Source organism: Cryptomeria japonica, chromosome 5, assembly GCF_030272615.1.
Source record: "Cryptomeria japonica chromosome 5, Sugi_1.0, whole genome shotgun sequence".
Taxonomy (NCBI): Eukaryota; Viridiplantae; Streptophyta; class Pinopsida; order Cupressales; family Cupressaceae; genus Cryptomeria; species Cryptomeria japonica.
In genome coordinates this window covers 858,958,936-858,980,258 of record NC_081409.1, presented here as the reverse complement: position 1 = coordinate 858,980,258, position 21,323 = coordinate 858,958,936, and the positions used below count along the sequence as shown (strand labels likewise).

Here is a 21,323-nt window from a genome sequence, read left to right as displayed (position 1 = left end):
GTCATAATTATAACAAGATGAAATATGTCCAAAGGTCAAACATAATATATTGAGGTTTTCCATCATGTATGATTAAGTAGACTACATGTGAGGTCCAATTCAGGAAGGGATACCATCTTTTGTCATTCAAATCCAACAAATGAAAAAAAAAACTAAATACAACATCAACAAACATACAATTCTCCCAAAGTATCTTCTCGTTTAATTTCAAATGGAGTTGAAGAGATCAATCACACAGACATTACAGAGGTTTATGCAAGTGTAATAATTGCTTCTTATAACATGTATACTAGAGATGTTTTTCCCCTTTGGCATCCAAAGGCGGCAAACAATAAATTTTCATGTCTGTCATCTTCGTTAAGTGCAGTTTCTGCATTTCTCTTAACTAATATGTAAACTGTTCAATTTTTCCAAATAGACATCACATCACAATGAAAGCATAACAATGTCTCCAAATAGATGTGACAGCAAAATGATAGAAGAACGAGGTCATTTAGATACATAGGATGGAAGATCAAGAGTAATTTCTTGATTTTGATTCTAATCTTATTATTCACAATTTAACTTTCAACTAACTTTTTACCTTGCAAAACTTTCTTTCACTGGGATTAAATCTATCCTATGTTGAACCTAAAGAATTAAGTCTGTTGGTCCAAATATTAAGATCATTCACAACCTGTCTTCTACCAACCCTAGTCATTCACTTGTGACAGAAGCTCTCAGTGGCAGACATAGCTTTACTGTTAAAGCACTATATTTGCCTTAACTGTTCTCTAGTGCACAAATAGTAAGCTTCCGTATAAATTTTGATCTAGTAAACAGTGTGACATGAATGTTCACTATTTAGAAACTGTACAAAACCTACATTTTGTACCATTACCACATACCTTCTTACCAAAATTCATTAATGCCCTGTTAAGAACCCTCGCTGCTCTTCGAGCTCCAAATTTTAGATTTCCAATTTTGTAATAGAAATAGAAGTGCTCCAAAATTAACAATATAATACCTTTAATGAATTCAAACTTCGCATTACAGTTATTACTTTCAACTGAGAAATTTGATTTGCTTTAAAACCAATCATTGGATTAAAAACAGTTAAAACCAAGGTAGATTTCTAATTTATTATATGAACACTATAATTGAGTTCAGAATTTACTCAAACTAATTGATACATTTATATGGACCTCCACTTTACAACTAAAAAACCATGTTTCCCTTACATAATTACTGAAAGATGAAGAGCATGGTTCAAGCCAGAACAACTTGAAGGCAGCTTTAGTTATTTGAAAATGCTCCAAATCTACCATATCAAAACAACTTCTAGTCGAGAGAACAACAGTCTACAACCAAGCTGCATTAGATAGAGGAGAGACAACAGCTTTAACCTGTAAGTAATTTTGGAGACTGTAGATACCCTTTTCTCTTCCTTGGCCACTCATTTTGTACCCACCAAAAGGTATAGCGGCATCAAAAGTGTCAAAGCAATTGATCCAAACAGTCCCCACACGTAAAGCACGAGTGAGAGTATTGGCAGTGTCTAAACTCTTAGTAAACACTCCTGCTGCCAAGCCATATCGAGAAGCATTCGCACGCTTGACAACTTCATCTAAGTTTCTGCACAAGACAGCACAAAATAGTGAGCCACTAAACTCTGAATTGGAGGATGTTGGCTTACACATAGGATCATCAAAATTAGAAGATAAGAAACAAAGAATATGAGAGTAGCAAAACCTCCAATAACCTTTCATTGAGATTTCGTTGTTTATGTACCCTGTTCATCATGACTATATAGTTCCATATTTTACAACAAATATCCCAAACTATTTGGACTGGGACTATTACCATATATACCAAAAGCACTGACTTAAAAAAAACAAAAGCGAACTGGCATGCAAATAGAGTTGCACATCAAAAATTAGCATGAGTCTTTTTGAAGTAGATATTCTTCAGTAATAAAATGGAAAAAGAATCAAGTCTTTGTTTTTACTTACTTGAATTTGATAATTGATTGCACTGGGCCAAATATTTCATCTGTCGCTATGGGCATGCCATCCTGTTTTATCACGAACAGAGCAAGTCTAAATACTGTAAACATGTGTTAAAATGGTAAGGTAAATAATTTGCTAACTGATAACCCTATTTACAACAATCCTCAAAACAATTTTGAATTGATTAAACCCAAGACACTAGCATAAAGTATCCTGTGATCAACTAAAACAAATCAGAAACCTGAAATTGAGGAAATAAGAGTAGCGATTAAAACATGTTATTAACAGTACCTGAACATCTGTGAAAATTGTAGGCATAATATAGAAGCCCTTATTCCCAATTCGCTCCCCACCTGTTACAAGAGTTGCACCACTTTCCTTCCCAGACTTGATATAACCCATAATTTTGTTGAACTGTACCTCGTCAATCTGCAGCCATTTCAAAAGCAAAATTTCAAATGATTCAAGAAGGAGGAAGCTCAGCTGCAACATACTGGCAGATGAAAAGGCATTGGAGGCAGTGAAAATACAGACAAAAAGCATCTATAAAACATAATTGGCCTTTAAATATGAACATGAAGGCTTGCAACTGAGCTAAAATAATGCACATATTCCATAACAAATGCCAAAATTAAGGGGGAAAATTCATTATCATATGGCTTATAAGGGAGGAAAAGGTATCATTGATAATGCAACTCAGTAAAGCAATCACCATAGAAGGTAGCCATGGCACAAGGATGTGATGCATATCCACATCATACGAATGGTAACAAAGACAGTGGATAGAACAGGTCCCAGCTGAAAATGCAAGCAGCTTGTGCACCTTAAGCAGTAAATCACAAATTAGAGAAGGAAATTTGCTTCAGCAAATTAGAAATTATACATCACGTTGATGAAGATTCTGATCAGTTAAAATGGTCCACAAATATTTCCAGACTAAAACTTCTACTTCAGCAGGGTGATTTTGTTTCCAATTTTTTGTGGCAATTGTGGGTGATGACAAACAAGCAGCTATGTAATGCCGATGCTCAATTCTATGCACTAGGTGTAAAGGGTTTGAATCATTGCGAGACTGCCTTTCATGTCCATTCATGACTTCAGTATGGTGGCATGATTTAAAATCAAGAAACAATCAAGAAATAAAGGAGAAGTTAGAACATTCATTCTAACCATCAACTCAAACATTCTCTTCTCTTCAAATGTGAATATGGGAGCAGAATTAGCGAACTTCAGCAGAACATCAGAGAATTCCATCAGCATAAGGTCGAATTTGAGCATCAAAGAGAAGTGAATTTGCTCAGCCAGCGAATTCACCTTAAGACAGCCCAGATTTGCTCTAGGACATTAAGTTTGCCTTCCACACAGCAAATTCATTAATTACTGTCAGCCCTTTGATTAGATTTAGAAAGAAATCATCAAAAAAAATCAAAGATTAGATCAAGCTGTATATCATGTGTGTTTGATGTGCAATTGTTCATTTTACAGGAGGTAAGGAAAGAGATCAAATGGGCCAGATTGAAGGAGGATAGGATCAAGGATCTCAAGGAGAGAATTTCAGCATCAAGGTCAAGATACAAGGAAGAGACCTTCAAGAAGTTTCATCAACATCAAGAACACCTTTAATGCATGAAGAAGACTCAAAGTGCTACTAGGTTGAAAAACTTCAAATATTCAGCAGCTGCAAGCAGTAGAGCGGGATATCTTCAAGGTTCTCATTCTATCATATTGACATGGAGAAATCATAAGATGGCAAAGGAGAGATCATACAATCACTCCAAGGCAAGCAAGCAAGGATGTAGGACTTAGCTATATCAATAATTCCCATCACCACTACTTTGAGCAAGCTAGCTAATGTTGAGTATCAAGAGATGTCTCTTGATATCTCTTCATGATGATGAATCTATCCAGTCTACACGGGTGCAAGTTGAAGTGGCATCTCAGATGGAATCCCAGTCACCAGTCACCATTCCTCCAATCAATGAAGTCCACATCAACATGTCTAAGTTCAATGAATCAAGCTCATATATGAAGGCACAAACTCTGAGGCACCTACCCTTATATCTATTGGTCCACGCTCAATGAATGTAATTTTCTCATTGGCTAAGGATAGTTTGTTATAACAAACCCTAATTAGGGTTTCATTGTAAAATCTTGGCCATTGATGGAGAATCAATCCTGGTCGTTCATTGTAAATGAGCTCTCTATATAAAGCTCAGACTCTTCATTTGTAAAGGTTAATAGTTGGCTAATAGCGAATAGTTAGCTAATAGTGATTAGAACAGAATAACAATTAGAATAGAAGTTAGAGTAGGAGAAGGCAAAGATTGTTCAAACAATGTTGTAAAGAACAATTGATTTCACTGAAGTTATGGTGAATTTGATTTGTTACTTCAACAACTCGCATGGTCTTTGCTCCTTAATTTGCTTTCATGTAATTAGATTGAGTGGAGGAATTTGTTGAATGTATTCATGTGGAATCCGCCTAATCCATACCACTAGCCTCTTGCTGCTTGTAAGTGCGCCTTGTGTGGTCAACTAGAGTGATATGAGCTTAACTTCAAATCGTTATATGTCCATTGCTTATGCATTAACTTGAATGGTAATCAATGTTGATGGTAATGATTTGAACATCTTTGAAATATCCTTAGAAGATTGCACTGAGCTTGTGTCAAATTGTTCAAGTTGATGGTGAGACCACACTTGGTAGGGTTCCACATAGTCATCCATCCATGTTCTTACATTCTAGGCCTTAGAATAGAGTCCCATAGTTTTAAAACTCGTGGACTCACCAGTCCATGGGAGCCACGAGTCGACTTGCCAAGGACTTGCAAGGCGAGTCCTAGCGAGTCCATCTGAAAGACTCGCGAGACTTTTACATGGACTCGCGAGTCTTTTGCATGGACTCGCGTGACCCAGAAAAAAAGTCATGCAAGCTTTAAAATTGAGTTCTTTTAAAAAAAAATTGCCTTCATTTGGCATAACTGAGGGAGTGAAAAATAAAAGAAAAATAACACGCGACGCCTTTATAAAATAATAAAAGTATTTTTGGCCTCACGGGGTGCTGCCCCTCGACCCCGCCCTGTATCGCGACAGGGAGCGCACAAGGGGTGCTGCCCCTTGACCCCAACTTGGGGGCGCTGCCCCCAAACCCCCGTCGAAAAATATAGGGGGAAATTGCGTCAATGGAAGTAGAGAAAATTTAACCTCTGAGTCTGATTAGGCTCCATATAAAAGCATAATTAGCATTGAAGAAATCTTGGTATTATACATTTTAGAGTTGAAAGTTTGAAACTATGAGTATGTGACGTGTAATGTTTCAATTATGGCTCTTTTGTTCTCTAAATGCATTAATTTCTTTATATTTTTTTGTAAAACTACGGTTTTTTTTTTTGCCGAGTCTTTCCCGAGTCCGAGTCCGAGTCCAAATTTTTGGTTTGCCGAGTGCGTGGCAAGTCCGAGTTTTTCAACTATGGAATAGACCTTCTCAACCCTTTACCTTTTGCCATTTTTTCAAAAACAAGCTAGTTTAGGACAAAGAGCATCACCATATAGCAACATCAGATGATCGAGTTCCAGCAAATCAAGCATTCAGGCATTCGAATGTAAGTCCCCTTGTGATTCCAGCATAATCACATCAACCAAAAGAGCTTATCCACATGTAGTGACCCTACATTCATGAACCTTGGAGTCGTCTCGAATGATCCTTAAGCTAATCTTCAGCATCCGAGAGATTTTGTTCAAGAGAGGATAAGATACTTAAGGTATTTTATTCTATGTTCGCATGTGCATAAAAACACATCAACAGGTAGCAAAATATAGAACTGAGGCTGCAGCAAGTTATCTTCCTCCCTAAATGGAACAGACAAATACTTATTCCAAACAGTGATCAATGACTTCTTTCGAGATTGCATAGACATTAGGCAACATCATTGTAAACACCAGCATTGTGAAAAGCAGGAAACCTAAACCTCTACTATGTCAAAATTCAAATATCAGATCTCTTATTATAATCAAGGGAAATACAAAATTAAAAATAAATTGTATAAATTTATACATGACTAAAGGAAGTTGTATAACAGATAAAAAACACACCATGCATATGAGGTATCTCCAATGTAAGTTCTCAAAAGTTTAAAACAATATGGAAATTGAGAAAAGATGTTGTTTCTCACTATAGAATCGTTATTTCTAGTCAAAGCCTTACGAAACAATAACCATTTCCAAGTAAAAAACAAAGCGCACCATAGTTGTAACTTGTAAGTAAACTAAAAATTAGCCTTCCGCATAAAAGATAAGAGTTCTAAGAAGAATGACATAAATGAGTCTCTGATAGATGTTCCGATGCAACAAACAAGTTACCTGATAAGGTTAATACATTACAGAAGGGTGTGAACATGATCAATGTTTCATGAAAACTCTTCAAGGAAGAGTTTGTTAGAATTAGTGCTTCTAATTAAACACTTCAAGCCAGAATTTTGTCCCACAGTCTGTGCAATGAACATTGTAACTGACAATCTAAACCAGAATAAATATCAGCTGCAGATATAGGAAAGATGTTTCTTCCATACAAAGTTGATTAGAAGTTTCACCAAGAAACTATTCCGACACCATATGTGATAGAAACCGATACTCTAATTGAAGGTAGCACATATTGTACAACTTTTAGTCATGGATCATAATATCAAGAAAATAGATGTTTTAGGGAGGCTGTATTAGAATAGATAATGGTAAAAGGAGAATCTCTTTTGTGTTTTTCATCCCTATTGAAAGAAAAAGATTTTGTGATAAGATCCCTTCCTCTTGGAAAGCACACTGCTTAAGGTGCTTCCCATTAGTTATGAGACTAATCTCAGCAGTGAAATTATCAAAACAGGAAGGAATGCATCAGGCCCTCTTGGGCATACTTTAAACAATCATGAGGAGGTTGGATAATAGACCTGTATCATCTTAAAATCTCATAATGTATACGATTTTTGGAGTTGCAAATCAAAATGAGTCCCTCCTATTACTCATTAACTAGCTTACCGGGTTCGCCCCCTCAAAACCCTAATCCTGGTTTGGTCCATTCCGGGTCCTAGGTTCAGGTCTGGTCCGGTTGTGGTTCGGACAAGGTCCGTTTTCCACAAGTCGGGTTCAAGCCAAGTCGAACCTGGGCAAACCCAGTTCAAACTAGGTCAAACCAGGGCAGACCCAGTTCGAACCAAGTCGAACCCGGGCAGACCCAAGTCGAACCCAAGCGGGCCGACCGACCCAAAAAGGCATTTTATGTACAAATTTTTATTTTTTTTTTTGAAATCCGCCAGTGAAAAAGTGAAAAATAAACCCTAAAAGAGACTTCTAAAACATAAACTTGGCTCATTTCTCCTCATTTGTGTTGCAAACAAAAGTTTTTTGGTAGCAAGTTGAAGAAAGAGTGAACAAAATTTGGCTTCCAAGATCAAATAGAAGGAGTTGAAGACTAATTTTTGAAGCTTCAAAAAGTGTTGCAGCATCATTTCCATACATTTGCAAGCTCCCATTGGCAGCAAGAGGTAGGTTTTTGAACATTTTTTTCAACTATTTTTGTTTCACAAATTGTCAAACATGAAACATTAATTGTTTTTCATTATTTTGTTTTTGTTTTTGATTTTGAATATGTTCATATTATTTCTTGCCATAGGAACTAGAATGGCATCTACCTCTTCCTCCATTGGCACAAATGAACAATCAAAACAAAGAAATGATCCGAATTCTCCCCTATGGAAGTATGTTGACATTATAAGACCATTTCCAAGAGGTGGGGGATTCCGTTGGAGATGCCAAGGATGTGGTATAGAACGTAATAGTTCATATTATCGGGTGGTAGGCCATTTGTGTGGAATAAAAGGAAGAGGCATCAAAAAATGTCCTGGAAAAGATGGTAAACCTATACCAGATGAGACGGTGATGAAATATATTAGGGAGCATGAGAAGGCAGAAGAGAGAGAATCTCGCATATTGAATCAAACCGCACCAAAGAAAACAAGGGGAATGCAAGCCCCATCTAATCCCAATGTTGTAGTAGAAAACCACCCCTTCTTTTCCACAACTGAACCTCAAAGTGAAGCACCCTTGAAACGCAAAAGAACAAAGGGGCCTTTAGAAACCGCATTTCAAAATGAGAGTCGAGACATTGCTGACCAAGATGTAGCAAGGTGCATATATGCAAATGTGTTGGCTTTCAATGTTGTTCGCTCCCCATATTGGAAGCAAATTTTGAAAAGTGTTAATGAAGCTCCAGGAGGGTATTAAGGGCCCAAGTTATGAGAAGGTACATGGAACATTATTGGAGAAAGAGATGAAGGGGTTGAAGATGCATTGAAACCCATAAGGGATTCATGAGCTGAGATAGGCGTGTTTCAGATGGGTGGAAAGATTCTAAAAATCGTCCCTTGATCAATGTCATAGCGGTGTCCCCTAAAGGGGCAATGTTTTTGAACGCTGTGGATTGTGAGGGTCAGGTAAAAGATGGCCAATTTATTGCAGATATTCTCATCTCTGTCATTGAGTCAGTGGGACCCTGCAATGTTGTCCAAGTCATAACGGACAATGCAAAAAATTGTAGAGCGCTGGTTTGTTGGTTGAGGAATGCTATGATCACATCTTTTGGACACCTTGTGCGGTACATTCTCTCAATCTTATGCTACAAAGGATTGGGACTAAAATAAAATGGATCAGAGATGTGTATGCAGAGGCTGAGGAAATCCACATGTCTCAAGGCATTTTTAGAACCTTTTCGAATTTGGAGCTATTAAAGGTAAGTGAAATAGTAATTTAATTTTACATTTTCTGATTTTTTTAATTTTCAATGTTCCTAATATCATTGTGTAAGCTATATTGTGTATTCTTCTTTAAAGTTTGGCTTTATTTTTTAATCATTTTGGCATTAATTTGTGTTATAGGTTGTTGAGACACGTTTTGCATCAAACACAATCGTCTTAGGACGACTTGTGAAAGTTAGAGTGGCACTATGCAATATGGTGATCAGCACCAATTGGACTGTATGGAAGCAAAGTAGCAATGAGAGGGCAGCAAAAATTAGGAACCGAATATTGAATGAGAAATGGTGGGAACTTGTGACATATCTCCTTAGTATCACTGAGCCCATTATGAGCATGATTCGTTATACCGACATGGATAAGCCTTGCATTGGTGAGATTTATGATGGCATTGACTCAATGCTTGAAAAAATGAAGTGCACTATAAATGCAAGAGAGAAAGACCCCAATGAGAAATTCTTCAAAGAAGTGGAAGCAATTGTTGTTGAAAGGTGCAACAAGATGACCAATCCTTTGCATCTTCTTGCCTGTGCCTTGACACCAAAGTATTATAGCAATCAATTTCTTGATAAACCAGGAAGGATTCCACCACGGAGAGATCTAGAAGTATCTGATGGGTACAAGGCAACATTTCTTAGGCTATATCCCAATGATGATTTGTGAGATACTGTTACAAATGAGTTCATAGAATTTGCAAATGGGAATGGTCTACGTGTTGATGCTCTTTTCCATAGATCCAAGAAGGATGCTCATAGTTGGTGGTACTTCCATGGTGCATGCTTCCAACACCTACAACCCCTCGCTGTCAAAGTTTTATCACAAGTTTAATTAATTAAAATTTATCACAAGTTTATTTATAGTTTACTTTGTCTTCATAGGTTGCTAGTAATTTTCAATTTTAATTTTATAAATGTATAACTTTAATTGTTTACTATCTTCATAGGTTACTAGTTCATCTGCTTCAGAAAGAAATTGGAGCACATACTCTTTCATCCACTCAATAAAGCGCAATAGGTTGCTATCAAAAAGAGCGGAGAATTTAGTATATGTGCATTCCAACCTACGTCTTCTTTCACACAAACAACGTGACTACACCCAAGGGGAAACAAAGATGTGGGATATAGAGCCAGAGCATACTGTTTGAATGCTCCCGCTTCTTGCATTAACACTTGATGACTCGGATACCGAGCAAACTTATAGTGCAAGTGCAAGTGGCATTGGCTCATCTAATGTCAATGTCAATGATGAGGAGGATGAGGATGAGGAGGAGGATGATGAATTAGAAATTTAGAGAATCCATTTGATGATTAAACTTTAAATTGTTGAAAGTTGAAACAATGATACTTGAATATTTTGTCATTTTGATATTAAACATGATGTATATATTTTGGTATGATCATGATGCTATGATTACAAGTTTATGTTTCTTTTGTTGTTTATACGATGCCATGTGACATGCTAATCTTAATTCATGCTTATAGGTTGCTCAAATATTAAAATATATATATATAATTTACATGTTTTTGTACTAACGAACCCAAACCCCTTTTCAAAATTTTGCCATACTGGTGTACCGGTTCTTCGAACCCGAACCGGTAACCTAGCTGACTAATAATGAAACTACATAGACACAGTCTACACAAACAAAATAAGGCCTCAATTTGGTGCTTTGTACTTGCTCCCTCCAGTTTTCATTGAAACTACCAATGTACTTCTAAGGACACAAACACTCAAAACTTTAAAGCTGTGCAGAAAACAGCCTACCTGAGGACCCTGTTCTACACCTTTTTTAAAGGGATCACCAACAACACGACTTAAACACCGAGCCTTTGCTTTTTCTACAAATTCATCATAGATGCTCTCATGTACAAATGTCCGCGATCCAGCACAGCAGCATTGGCCCTGAACAAGAAAGTGATTTAATAAGCATTGGTCAAATATTTGACATAAAAGATTAGATAAATATATGAAACATAACTCCTTGCCTGGTTGAAAAATAGAGCAAAGTGTGCAAGCTCTGCAGCCTGATCAACATCGGCATCTTCACATACAATAAAAGGAGACTTTCCTCCTAGTTCAAGTGTCACTGGCTTAAGGTTGCTTGCTGCAGCTAGTTTCAATACCTCTTGACCGGTGGCAGTTGACCCTGTAAATGCAAGCTACCAAAAAATAAATGACAATGGATCAGTCATTCTCAAATGTGGGTAAGTATTTCTGATTGAGCCTCTACTCAAACCTACACAATATAAGAGATTGATGCCTAAGGAACTCCCATAAGTAACTATGAAGTACTCAAATTAATTAGGCTTCTCAGATTGCTTTGTAACAGTAACCCTCTACGGGGCATGATGTTGTCAACAGATATCTTATATCAGGAAAGAGATCTTTGTAATCTAAGATTAACTCTAGGGAAGTTATTTTTTTCAGATAAAGAATCATCAATTTATCTATCATTACAGGGGATAAAACAGTAGTAGTAATATTTGCTATTGTACTTGATACAGAAATAAATTCATTTATTTAACTTTCATTATAAAAAGCAGAATTTAAAAGATGTTCTTATTGAATGAGATGCCACATTCCTTCAATAAATATTTCACTGCAAAAGTCTTTGTCCACCAAGACCAGTTATTTTTGTAATTATTTATGCAAACTATGGCAAACTGCCCTTATTCCAATACAAAAGAATGTCCAGTGCATTTATAGACATGATCAGTAATGTTCCAGCTGCAAAAGCACCATTGATCTTTATCTTGTGACTCCCCAGTGAATATTAAGCAATAATCTGAAGTAGACTTTCATAGCGCAGCCCAATATGAACTAAATTTAACAATTGTGATACATTTACTGTGTATGCATAAAATTAAGGGTTGCATCTTTAGACATGCATAAACAGACAAAAGATGAATATAGTAAATGCATTGATAAAACATGTAAATTATTATGCACCTTGTCAAGATCCATGTGTTTTGACATGGCAGCTCCTGCAGTTGGGCCAAAGCCTGAAATAATATTCAGGACTCCAGGAGGGAGTCCAGCCTGCACAAAGCCAAATTTTAGCAAATGTTTATTAATTATCCTCTTCACAAATCAAAAGGTTCGAGCTCCCATATTACCAAATCATGTTTAACTAATAAAAAAAAAACACTACTAAAATTAATCTCATCAAATTCATCATTAAGTGGTGCCCCTCTCCTATTGCTATTTTATTATAATTGCAACTAATCGCATGGCATTCCCATAGTGACATCAATCTCAGTATTCAAAAACCATAGGTAATTGTGGATGAACTGAAGGTATGAGACTACAAGTATAAAAACTATCTAAATATTTAAATTTAAAAAACAAAATATGTAATGGCTGTAAAATTAAAAAAATTGAAAATTCATAAAAATTGAAAACTAACACTTTTAAGTACTGATATAAATGTCAATGAAAACAAAGGTTAACCATATTAACATTATCACCATCATGACATGAGCAATTAAATTTTAAACCATAATCACCCAGAGGCAGAAAATGGGAACCAGGAAGCAAATGCCATTATTCAAAAAAATGGTATTGATAAAACTTCAGTGCACATAGATATCTTAATTCTTTTTATTGTTTCTCTTCTTACTAGTACCTCGTTAGGCTTCTGTAACAAAATTTTCTGCTAGAAAAAAACTTGTACAATAACATGTAAAAAATAGGATACTACAAGACCTATCTATTTAATTAATTATTTTAGCTCTTTTAAGCAAAACATCAGCACTTTGAGAAAAATAACCAATTTAATTCATGTGAGATATATTAGGAAGAGGAACTTCTAAAGAAAATTTCCTGATTTTGAAGAAAACTTCCTTGCTACATATAGAGATGCAAGGGAAACGTCCTTGAGGCAAAGTGTGCAAAGATAATTCATCCAAAGTCTCTGAACATTTGGAGACATACTCATATGTTTTGCTAAGATAAGGACACATTTCCGATACAAGAAACTAGTACCAAAGGCTAAGGTACAAGTTTCTAGGTGACTACGACCATATCCCAAGTGGAAATGACAGGATATCCTTAAGGCATTATGAAGTTGCTTACAATCATGCCAAGAAGTGCAAGCCTTCTACAAACCCATTTTCCAACTTATAGAATGCAGGCTTCCACCAACAAAGAGTTTATTCAAATTTGGACATGTACATAACAACAAGCCTATATTTCCATTCGCTTATTGTATATATGTGTCTAGAACTGTTATTAGGGTGGGTCTCAAAATAATCATTGTTAAAAACTTGATATGCAGTACTTGAAGTATCAACAGTGGGAGATTATGATTAAAATGAACCCTTTTCATGGGCAAATATTATGAAAAGTGAACAGTTGCCGAAGAGTTCATCACAAACAGCTAAGTACAAAACACAGTATATATTGAACACAAATTGCACTACCTATCATTAGGAAGATCTGGTTTTAGTTGCTCATTCTTAGTTAACTCTTCAATTATGGGCAGGGAGATAGGTAGGAGCAGCAAGCAATGTAATTAAATTCCAAATTGAAATATGTGTAATCTAGTAGCAGCAAAGAACCTGACTAGTTCAAAGGTACACCTTATGAGTATATTGACCGATTAATTGTTTATGTTCATTCACAACCTATTGAGGGCGGCAAGAGTGAATAACTATGTAGCAAACTATATATAGACTTGTTCATAGGCTCAAACAATGGTTCCAGTGAGGTTGTATGTCACAACACTACCTTTTTCAAATTCCAAACATAGCTTATAGCAATATATCATTCTGATGGTATCAGGGGAAGCTGAAAAATCATTTGGTGTTCTTTTCTTGAAAAGGTTTATATGAGTGAAATATCATTTATGAGTTCAAGGGGAATCAAATAACTAAAAAGTAAAAAGTAAACAAATATAAGGTTACTTCTCACATTCCAGTTGAAATCCAACCACATGTTGCATATAAAAAAGCTAATTAAAAATTGTTAAGAAAATCTCTACAGGTTCTATTATTCATATAAGATCCCCCCTCAAGCTTTGAAAAACCCAAAGCAATCGTTCAAATTCATCAAGTTCCACAAAGTAACCCCAAATATTGATGTAAAAACATAATGAAACATTTATGGTGTTTTTCGCCAAATGATCTAGAAAAGCTGATACAAATTTGAGTGCACAAATTGAAGTAATCGATTAAACATCACACTATCTTGGTCAACACAAAGTCCAAACCGAGTAATACCAAGTGATATGTAAATTGATGAAAATTACAAAGCTTCAAGAAAAACTGGCTAATAACAAATAGCACTAAATAGTATAAAGGAAACAATATAGTTCATAACAGACATTTAAGGAAAAGCAAGCACACAGTTTAAAGCAATCATAAATATGAGGAAGGGCTCTCAATGATCACCTTTATAGTTTACTGGCATATATTCCTCTTGAAAATGAAGAATGAAAAATATTTCATGAATGCCAAGCAAAAAACACATTTTATTTTCTCTTTGAAAATCAAAATAGCAGTGCCCAATAAAACCACTATGGAAAGAACACATTTGTAGTGTTTTAGGAAACCAAAACATATATATCCAGAATAGAAAGAAAAAGGGATTAAAAATAATGACCTAGTGTATTACAAAATTCCTGGATAATGCTGACTATAGTGTTTTACAACATTTCCTGGAAAAACAGACATGAAATCTCATAGATTCTATCAACAAACGCATACCTCATGTGCAAGCTTTGCAGCATAAAGAGCAGTTAAAGGTGTCTGCTCAGCAGACTTCAGTACAATAGTGCACCCAGTAGCTAGTGCGGGCAAAACTTTCCAACAAAACATAAGCAATGGAAAATTCCATGGAATGATTTGACCTGCCACTCCAATGGGCTCATGTAGTGTTTGAACATGGTAAGGTCCATCTGCTGGAACAGTAAGGCCATGTATCTTATCTGCCCAACCTGTTTGTCATTACAAACAAAAGAATCAACTAACTTATCAATGACAAACAATGTATACAGTGGAACCAAACTGTATGCATTGTTTGGAACAATGTATAAGTAAACACGACATATGAGAGTCAAATTGAGTTTAAACTCCTTAATTGTGGGCCAAACTGAAACTATCGCTGTCTCTTGGTATTGTATTTATGCATCACCTCCATAGTAGCGAATCAGTCGTACTGCCATTGGAACTTCAATCAAAGCTGCTTGCTCATAAGGCTTCCCATTGTCCCATGTTTCCAGAGTGGCAACCTCATCATTGTGCTTTTCTAGCAAATCAGCAAAACGGAACAGAATACATGATCTCTCCTGAAGCATGGCCACATTAAAATGTTAAATGCAAATAAGATAAAATCCATCAATTTGTCAAAATTCAATCATCTGACAAAAATGAGATTTTTTGTCACTTAAAAGAAAGGAAATTACATAGGCAGTCATTTTTGGCCAAGGTCCTTCGTCAAATGCTTTTCTAGCAGCTTTTACAGCTCTGTCCACATCTTCCGCATCACCTTCAGCAACATGAGTAATCAAATCCCCTGTTCTAGGGTCAATTGTTGGAAATGTTTTTCCTAGCATCACAACCAATATTTGTTGTTACCATGAGGTTTCATCCGTCATAAAACAAATCTGGAAAACACCAGTTACCACCATACTGCATAATGGTATAACTACAAAGTAAAGAAAACAAAGAAGTACATAATTACAAATGATTCAAAACATATTGCCAAAGATGTGGCACAATGGGATTTTGACAATACAAATAATCTAAGAGAAACTTTAATGTTAGAAACTTACCAGACGCTGCATCAACAAACTGTCCATTGATTAAAAGCTGTGTATACTTCAATTCAACTGGCGGTTTTATAAATTCTTCTACAGCAGTTGCAGCAGTCCCAAACCTTCGAAATCTTTTATTCCACATGGATTCTTCTTTTGATATAACTATGATAAATCACAGTTAGAGAAAATTTCAAACCAATACTTTTCAAAAACACTTGAAATTCTTTTACAACAATTCATGTGACATAAATGAAATTGACAAGGTTAGGATGTCAATAAAAAACATTGTGTAACCTTGAATTTCAGATTTTCCAAGCTTCTATTTTCAAATTTGAAGAGCACATGTGCAAGAAATGCTAAATGAAAACTAAATCTGTTAAAATCTAAAACAAATCAAATGGAAGGACAAGAAGTGAAAAAAAGATATTATAAATTGTATTAACATGCAACCAAGTAAAAGTATAGTTTATCTTTTCCAGTCAAATATGCAGGCTTCCTCAAATATAACTTAGCTAACAATTGACAGCTAAGTCAAAATTTGTCAAAAAGAAGAAGTCAGGTAATGAGTATATTTCTCTTCCATTCCATCTGTTTAACTGTTAACAAACTATGAAAACTTTCATGTTACCAGTAGGAATCTCAATCCAGATCATTTTGGCTGATTACTCTTGTCTATATTGTGGCTGTTATTTCTAGGGAAGGCATTGAAGATCATCTCTATGAAAAACATGAACATGCCTCTGGATAAGTGTACAATTATATTCATCTTGTACACATAATTTATCCAGAAAGCAGTCACACTATGGACTGGAAATCTTGCAGTTCTCATCATTTCTTTCGTTCAATAAGAAAGAAGTGCCTTAACCAAATTCTTTAGCTTTTACACTACACATGTATATGAGTGGACCTAATGGTTAAGGCATGTGTACATCATAGTGATAGAGGAGATCAAATGTTCAAATCCGAAAAGCAGTAAATTATTTAGTATTTTTACATCATTTTGAACAATACATACAGTATATGGAAACAATCCTCTTGTGGACTTCCACAAGGCAGAGGTCTCATACACCAAATTGGTGTCCCGCTTGTCAGTGACCTAAAATGTAATTTTATCTTCTACCTTTATAATTGATCACAAACTACGCCCAGTTCATTTATGATTCTAGAAATGATATGTTTAGGAGGTTGATCCCCTTTAAACATTGTCCAATCCTAGATAGCTTGAACTTATATCATCCATGACCTAAGAATCAGTAATATGCTAGTTTTCGTCCAATGTGACCTTTGTTCTCTTGAACTTCAAAAGCAGAAATGTGGGACTCCTCTAGATCAGATTGTGAATGAACGGCATTGAACTAAAAGACTATCTTTACCTATATATTCATAAGTGATTGCAAATAATATCCAACTCATTTATGGTTCTAGTCTTCTAGAGATAATATATTTAGCAGGTTGATCCCTTGAAATTGCTTCCCTTTTAAACATTTTATAAACCTGCATTAACCAATAACAGAATGGCCCAGTATATTCAGAAATAGAATAAAACCTTTAGGTAGGGCAACATTATACAATGCTCCTTATTTAAAGGAAGCACTCTACATTATATTTCAATATGAGATCCAAATACATACAATAATTTTCACATATCCCCCAGTCTCTTGCCTACATTATATAGTACTCAACTACCTACCACTGCCCACTTATCCACGTGTTAGATAAATACCTGTATGTGAGATGACTTACAGAAGATATGCACCAACAATTTTATTTAATACTACCTAATACACCAGAATACCATATACCTTGGTACATTCTTAACCCCTTAGCATGTTTTATCCTCAAAAACATGGCTAGATATTAACACAAATATGATGCCATATGCTACCATCTAACCATCCATATGCAACTTTACATTAGGTTGTGCTTGATGGTACCAAGATCCCATCGTTGATCCATATTTGACTGTGCCACTTCAATTCCATTTTTCTCCATAGTTATTTTTCATTTCTGCCCTAAATATCCATCACTTCTATGACACCATCAATTCCTACAATTGCTCCGTTAATTCCATGTAGATCCATAGTAATTGGCATATTGATTCAATATGGCACCATGACTCCATGATTGTTGCCTCTTACATTGATGTGTATGCCTTTATTGTCCACCATTGTTGCCTCTAAAAATGATGTGTATGTCTCTATTGTCCACCACTTTTCTATGTCTGGAATCTGTTTTGATTCTGCAATTATCTTTTCCATTGGCTCTTCAATACAAACAATTTATTCCTCTTTTTTCTTTTATTCTTTTTCCTGTTGTTTATTATCTAATCCTTCAATACAAGCTTTATTAGATTCCTGAATTTTCTTTACCTCGAATTTCTTTAATATCCATTGTGAGTAATATCCCATAATATGATATTTTTCACTCTATATCAAATCTTCATAAACATCTTTTGCACGTTAATATTCACAGTTCCCAAAAGAAAAATCCAACCCATCCATATCCAAGTATAAATATTTGAAATCAAAATATTTTTGTCTATGGTGAGCTTTAAACCTTCAACCTTCCAAAATTTGAACATGCTTATCCTCTATTTAAGACTCCTTGATCAATTTTGCTTGTACATGTAGTTGCTTACTAATTCCTCTAGGAAAATCTAATGCCCAAAAACTATTAGAATATAAGGCTTACCTGTGTAATATAGTCATTCTAGCAACTTTAGTGGTTTTTCAGTATTGTTATTTTTAGCATTTAGAATTAGCAAAAGCATTATGCTTATGTTTGTCAGTTACATCTGCCAAACTCTATATAAGGGGATGAACCTCATTGTAATTGTCACTCCAATATCTAATAAAACCATATATAGTTCTATTTTTTTATTTTACAACATGATATCAAAGCCTAAGGTCATATATAAGGCAAGTCATTGAATCACCAGAAGAAATCACGGTTTTAAAAAGCATTCAAGTGCAAGCATTTTTTTCATAATAATTTGAGGGTTATTTTCCATTTGACTTATAGCCTTTTTTTATCTGTTGAGAGTCACATCTTTATTTCATCAGAAATCACAAGTTGTTGAATCTCAGGATTAGAAGTTTTTTATCAGAAAATTTGCCAACAAAATCAGTCAAATCATGGACAAGTTGTCGATTTTCCAATAAAAAATCACAACATTCTTCAGCTAAATTGTGGCATTTTTAATTTGAAAATCAAGGGTCCCATAGATAAGCAAACTCTACTTTGGCCATATTTTAAGTTTCCAATGATAAATGCAAACTTATAAGGGCAAATTCGATACGTTTTACAGGTTATTTCATCTTTAAGGCCATTAACATATAAATTTCTTTCAGAACCACTCAACCAAAGAAAAACCGTCATACTGCTGGGGAAAAAACAGACACCGTGAAAATCAACGCATAATCATAATGGCTAATTCGATACATTTTATAGGCCACTTGAATCTGTATGGCTGCAAATGTAACATAATATCCCATAACCACCCAAGGTAAGAAAGAACGTTATACCGAAGAGGAAAAAACCAGAAAAAGAATGAAAATAGGCCAACACTAAGCTTTCAGTAACAAATGAAAAATTATAAGGGCAAATTCGATGCATTTTACATGTTCTTTCATCTTTGAGGTCATTATCGTATCAATTTCTATCAAAATCACACAACTATAGAAGAACCGTTATACTGCAGGGGAAAACACAGAAACCGTGAAAATCAGCGCCTATTTATAAGGGCTATTTCGATACAGTTTATAGGTTATTTGAATCTGTATGGCTCAAAACATAACATAATATTCCACAACCATCCAACGCTAGAAAAAACGTTATACCGGAGAGAAAAAAACAGAGAAAGCGTCAAGATAGTCCAACTTAAAGTTTCCGGTTGAAACGCACACTAATAAGGGCTAATTCCAAGCATTTCAAACCTCATTTACATAGTACAAATGATTTTATGCCAGAAGCCGTGCAAATCGAAAGAAAGGAGCAACTGCAGAGAGAAGATAACAGAGAAACAGCGAATCGGTAATTTTCAAGTTTTCAGTTCTAAATACACGGCTCCATGGACTGGTTATTTACATCTTTTAACACCATAAACACTAACAAAATTTCAAAACCCTTACAGTTTAGAGAAAACAAAGAAAAAAATGTCATACTCTGCTCAAACTGTGCGATTCTGGTGTCAAAAGACAGCGAAAAACTAACAGAAAATGTCTGCTCACCTGACGATGAAAGAGAGTACGATCGGGCTGCTGCGGAGCGAACAGCTCGCTGTATGATGGAAGAAAAACCTCTGCCTGCCATTGTTGCTCACTGCAGAATCTCTCAGCACAACAAAACACCACCTTAGGCGTGTTTATATCCAAATTATAATTTATTCATTTTTATATTTATTTTTATACTAATTTCCACGCACGAGATGCGACTTATTTATTTGATTTTTATATATTTGGTAAGTCCGCCCACTAAGGAAGGACAGACTCTTTTTATGTGGATAAAGATAAGCAAACGGTGACTGGCCGAGATAACGGCGTAGCCACGTCTTATCGGCCTGAATGATAATGCTAGTTGACTCTGCTTTAGGATAAACTATTGTAGAGATAATTTTATGTTTATCTAATCAAAGAAATTTGCACAAATCAACTATATCATTTCGATAATTTAAAAAAAGAAATTTGATGTGGAGTAAACTTCCTTGTCTTTTATTATAATAATAAATATTTTTCTATTTTTTAGATAGTTTGATAATGTTTTGGTTTCTTAATATTAGTAAATTTTCTAATAGTGGAATTGGTATTGTAGAAAATTTAACCTTTTCTTTTGTATTATGTCTAGGTTGATCTCATTAATTAAATTTGACATATTAAAAGCAACACTTTCATAGATAGAAGGTTCTAAATTTTGAAATTCACATCTGTATGAAGTGCATATATTTAAGCAAGGTTCTATATTTTGAATTTGATGAATATTTTGGATTCTTGATAATGAGTAAAAATTTTAAGAGTGGAATTTGTCTTGTTGAATATTTGATCTTGTCTTTTGTATTACATTTAGGTTGAGTTATTTAATTGAATCAATATTATGGTGGTGGAAGAATATCAAAGGAGAGGGTATAAATTTTGAAGTTGATTTCTCAAAAGCCACTTAGACATTAATGATATTTCAATTGACATTTAAAACATAAACAAAATTTATCAATTTGTCAATTTATCAAAATAGTTATAAATGCTTCATAAACCAACCACTCTTAATCATTTGGTTTAATTTAAACACTATAGGATTATGAATGCTTGGAATAGAAAGGAGATTGATGAATCTATTGTAGATAAAGCAAGTGATCCATTTGGATGTTAGGTGAGATTTTGAGATTAAGTTGACAACCTTATTTACAAGAAAACATTTCATTTAAATTATGGATGGTTCAACAAAGACTCATTGAATTTATAGCAAAACACAAATTTAAAATTTAATCTATATCACAAATAATTTATTTATTTTTAAATCTAAGAGTACTATTTTAAATATAAGAATTACGAGCATGGTCTAGTAATGTGGATATAAATATAAGATTCCCTACCATAGATTGATCTTCTCATTAGACTATGATTTTAATTTACCTTGTTAAACTAATTAAGTCAAAACATTATAAACTAAAAAATAATTGTATTACTTTCAATTATAACTTAGAACATTTTTTCTTAGAACTGGACAACTCTTATTTATTGCTTTATAATTATTATTATTTTATATCAAGATAAGTATGTCTAAAAAATG

General features: G+C 34.7%; 1 protein-coding gene across 1 annotated transcript; it reads right to left on the bottom strand.

Moving 5' to 3' along the window:
* Positions 1–1,095: 1,095 nt before the first annotated feature.
* LOC131033828 (benzaldehyde dehydrogenase, mitochondrial) lies at positions 1,096–19,927 on the bottom strand. The gene is made up of 11 exons (XM_057965118.2): positions 19,772–19,927; positions 15,558–15,704; positions 15,189–15,331; positions 14,918–15,071; positions 14,491–14,720; positions 11,735–11,824; positions 10,771–10,944; positions 10,550–10,687; positions 2,280–2,417; positions 1,992–2,053; positions 1,096–1,614 (listed from the first exon to the last, which is right to left on the bottom strand). The coding sequence occupies exons 1-11, from the start codon at positions 19,851–19,853 to the stop codon at positions 1,341–1,343; spliced, it is 1,632 nt and encodes a 543-aa protein (XP_057821101.1). The 5' UTR covers positions 19,854–19,927; the 3' UTR covers positions 1,096–1,340.
* Between the last annotated feature and the right edge of the window lie 1,396 nt (positions 19,928–21,323).

Excerpts from the sequence above, each read along its gene's own strand:
- LOC131033828 (XM_057965118.2), bottom strand. The coding sequence starts at position 19,853 with ATGGCAGGCAGAGGTTTTTCTTCCATCATACAGCGAGCTGTTCGCTCC. Across the intron at positions 11,825-14,490 it reads CTGCAAAGCTTGCACATGAG|GCTGGACTCCCTCCTGGAGT; the intron begins GTATGCGTTTGT and ends GGCTTTGTGCAG. Across the intron at positions 10,688-10,770 it reads TTGCTCTATTTTTCAACCAG|GGCCAATGCTGCTGTGCTGG; the intron begins GCAAGGAGTTAT and ends TTTCTTGTTCAG.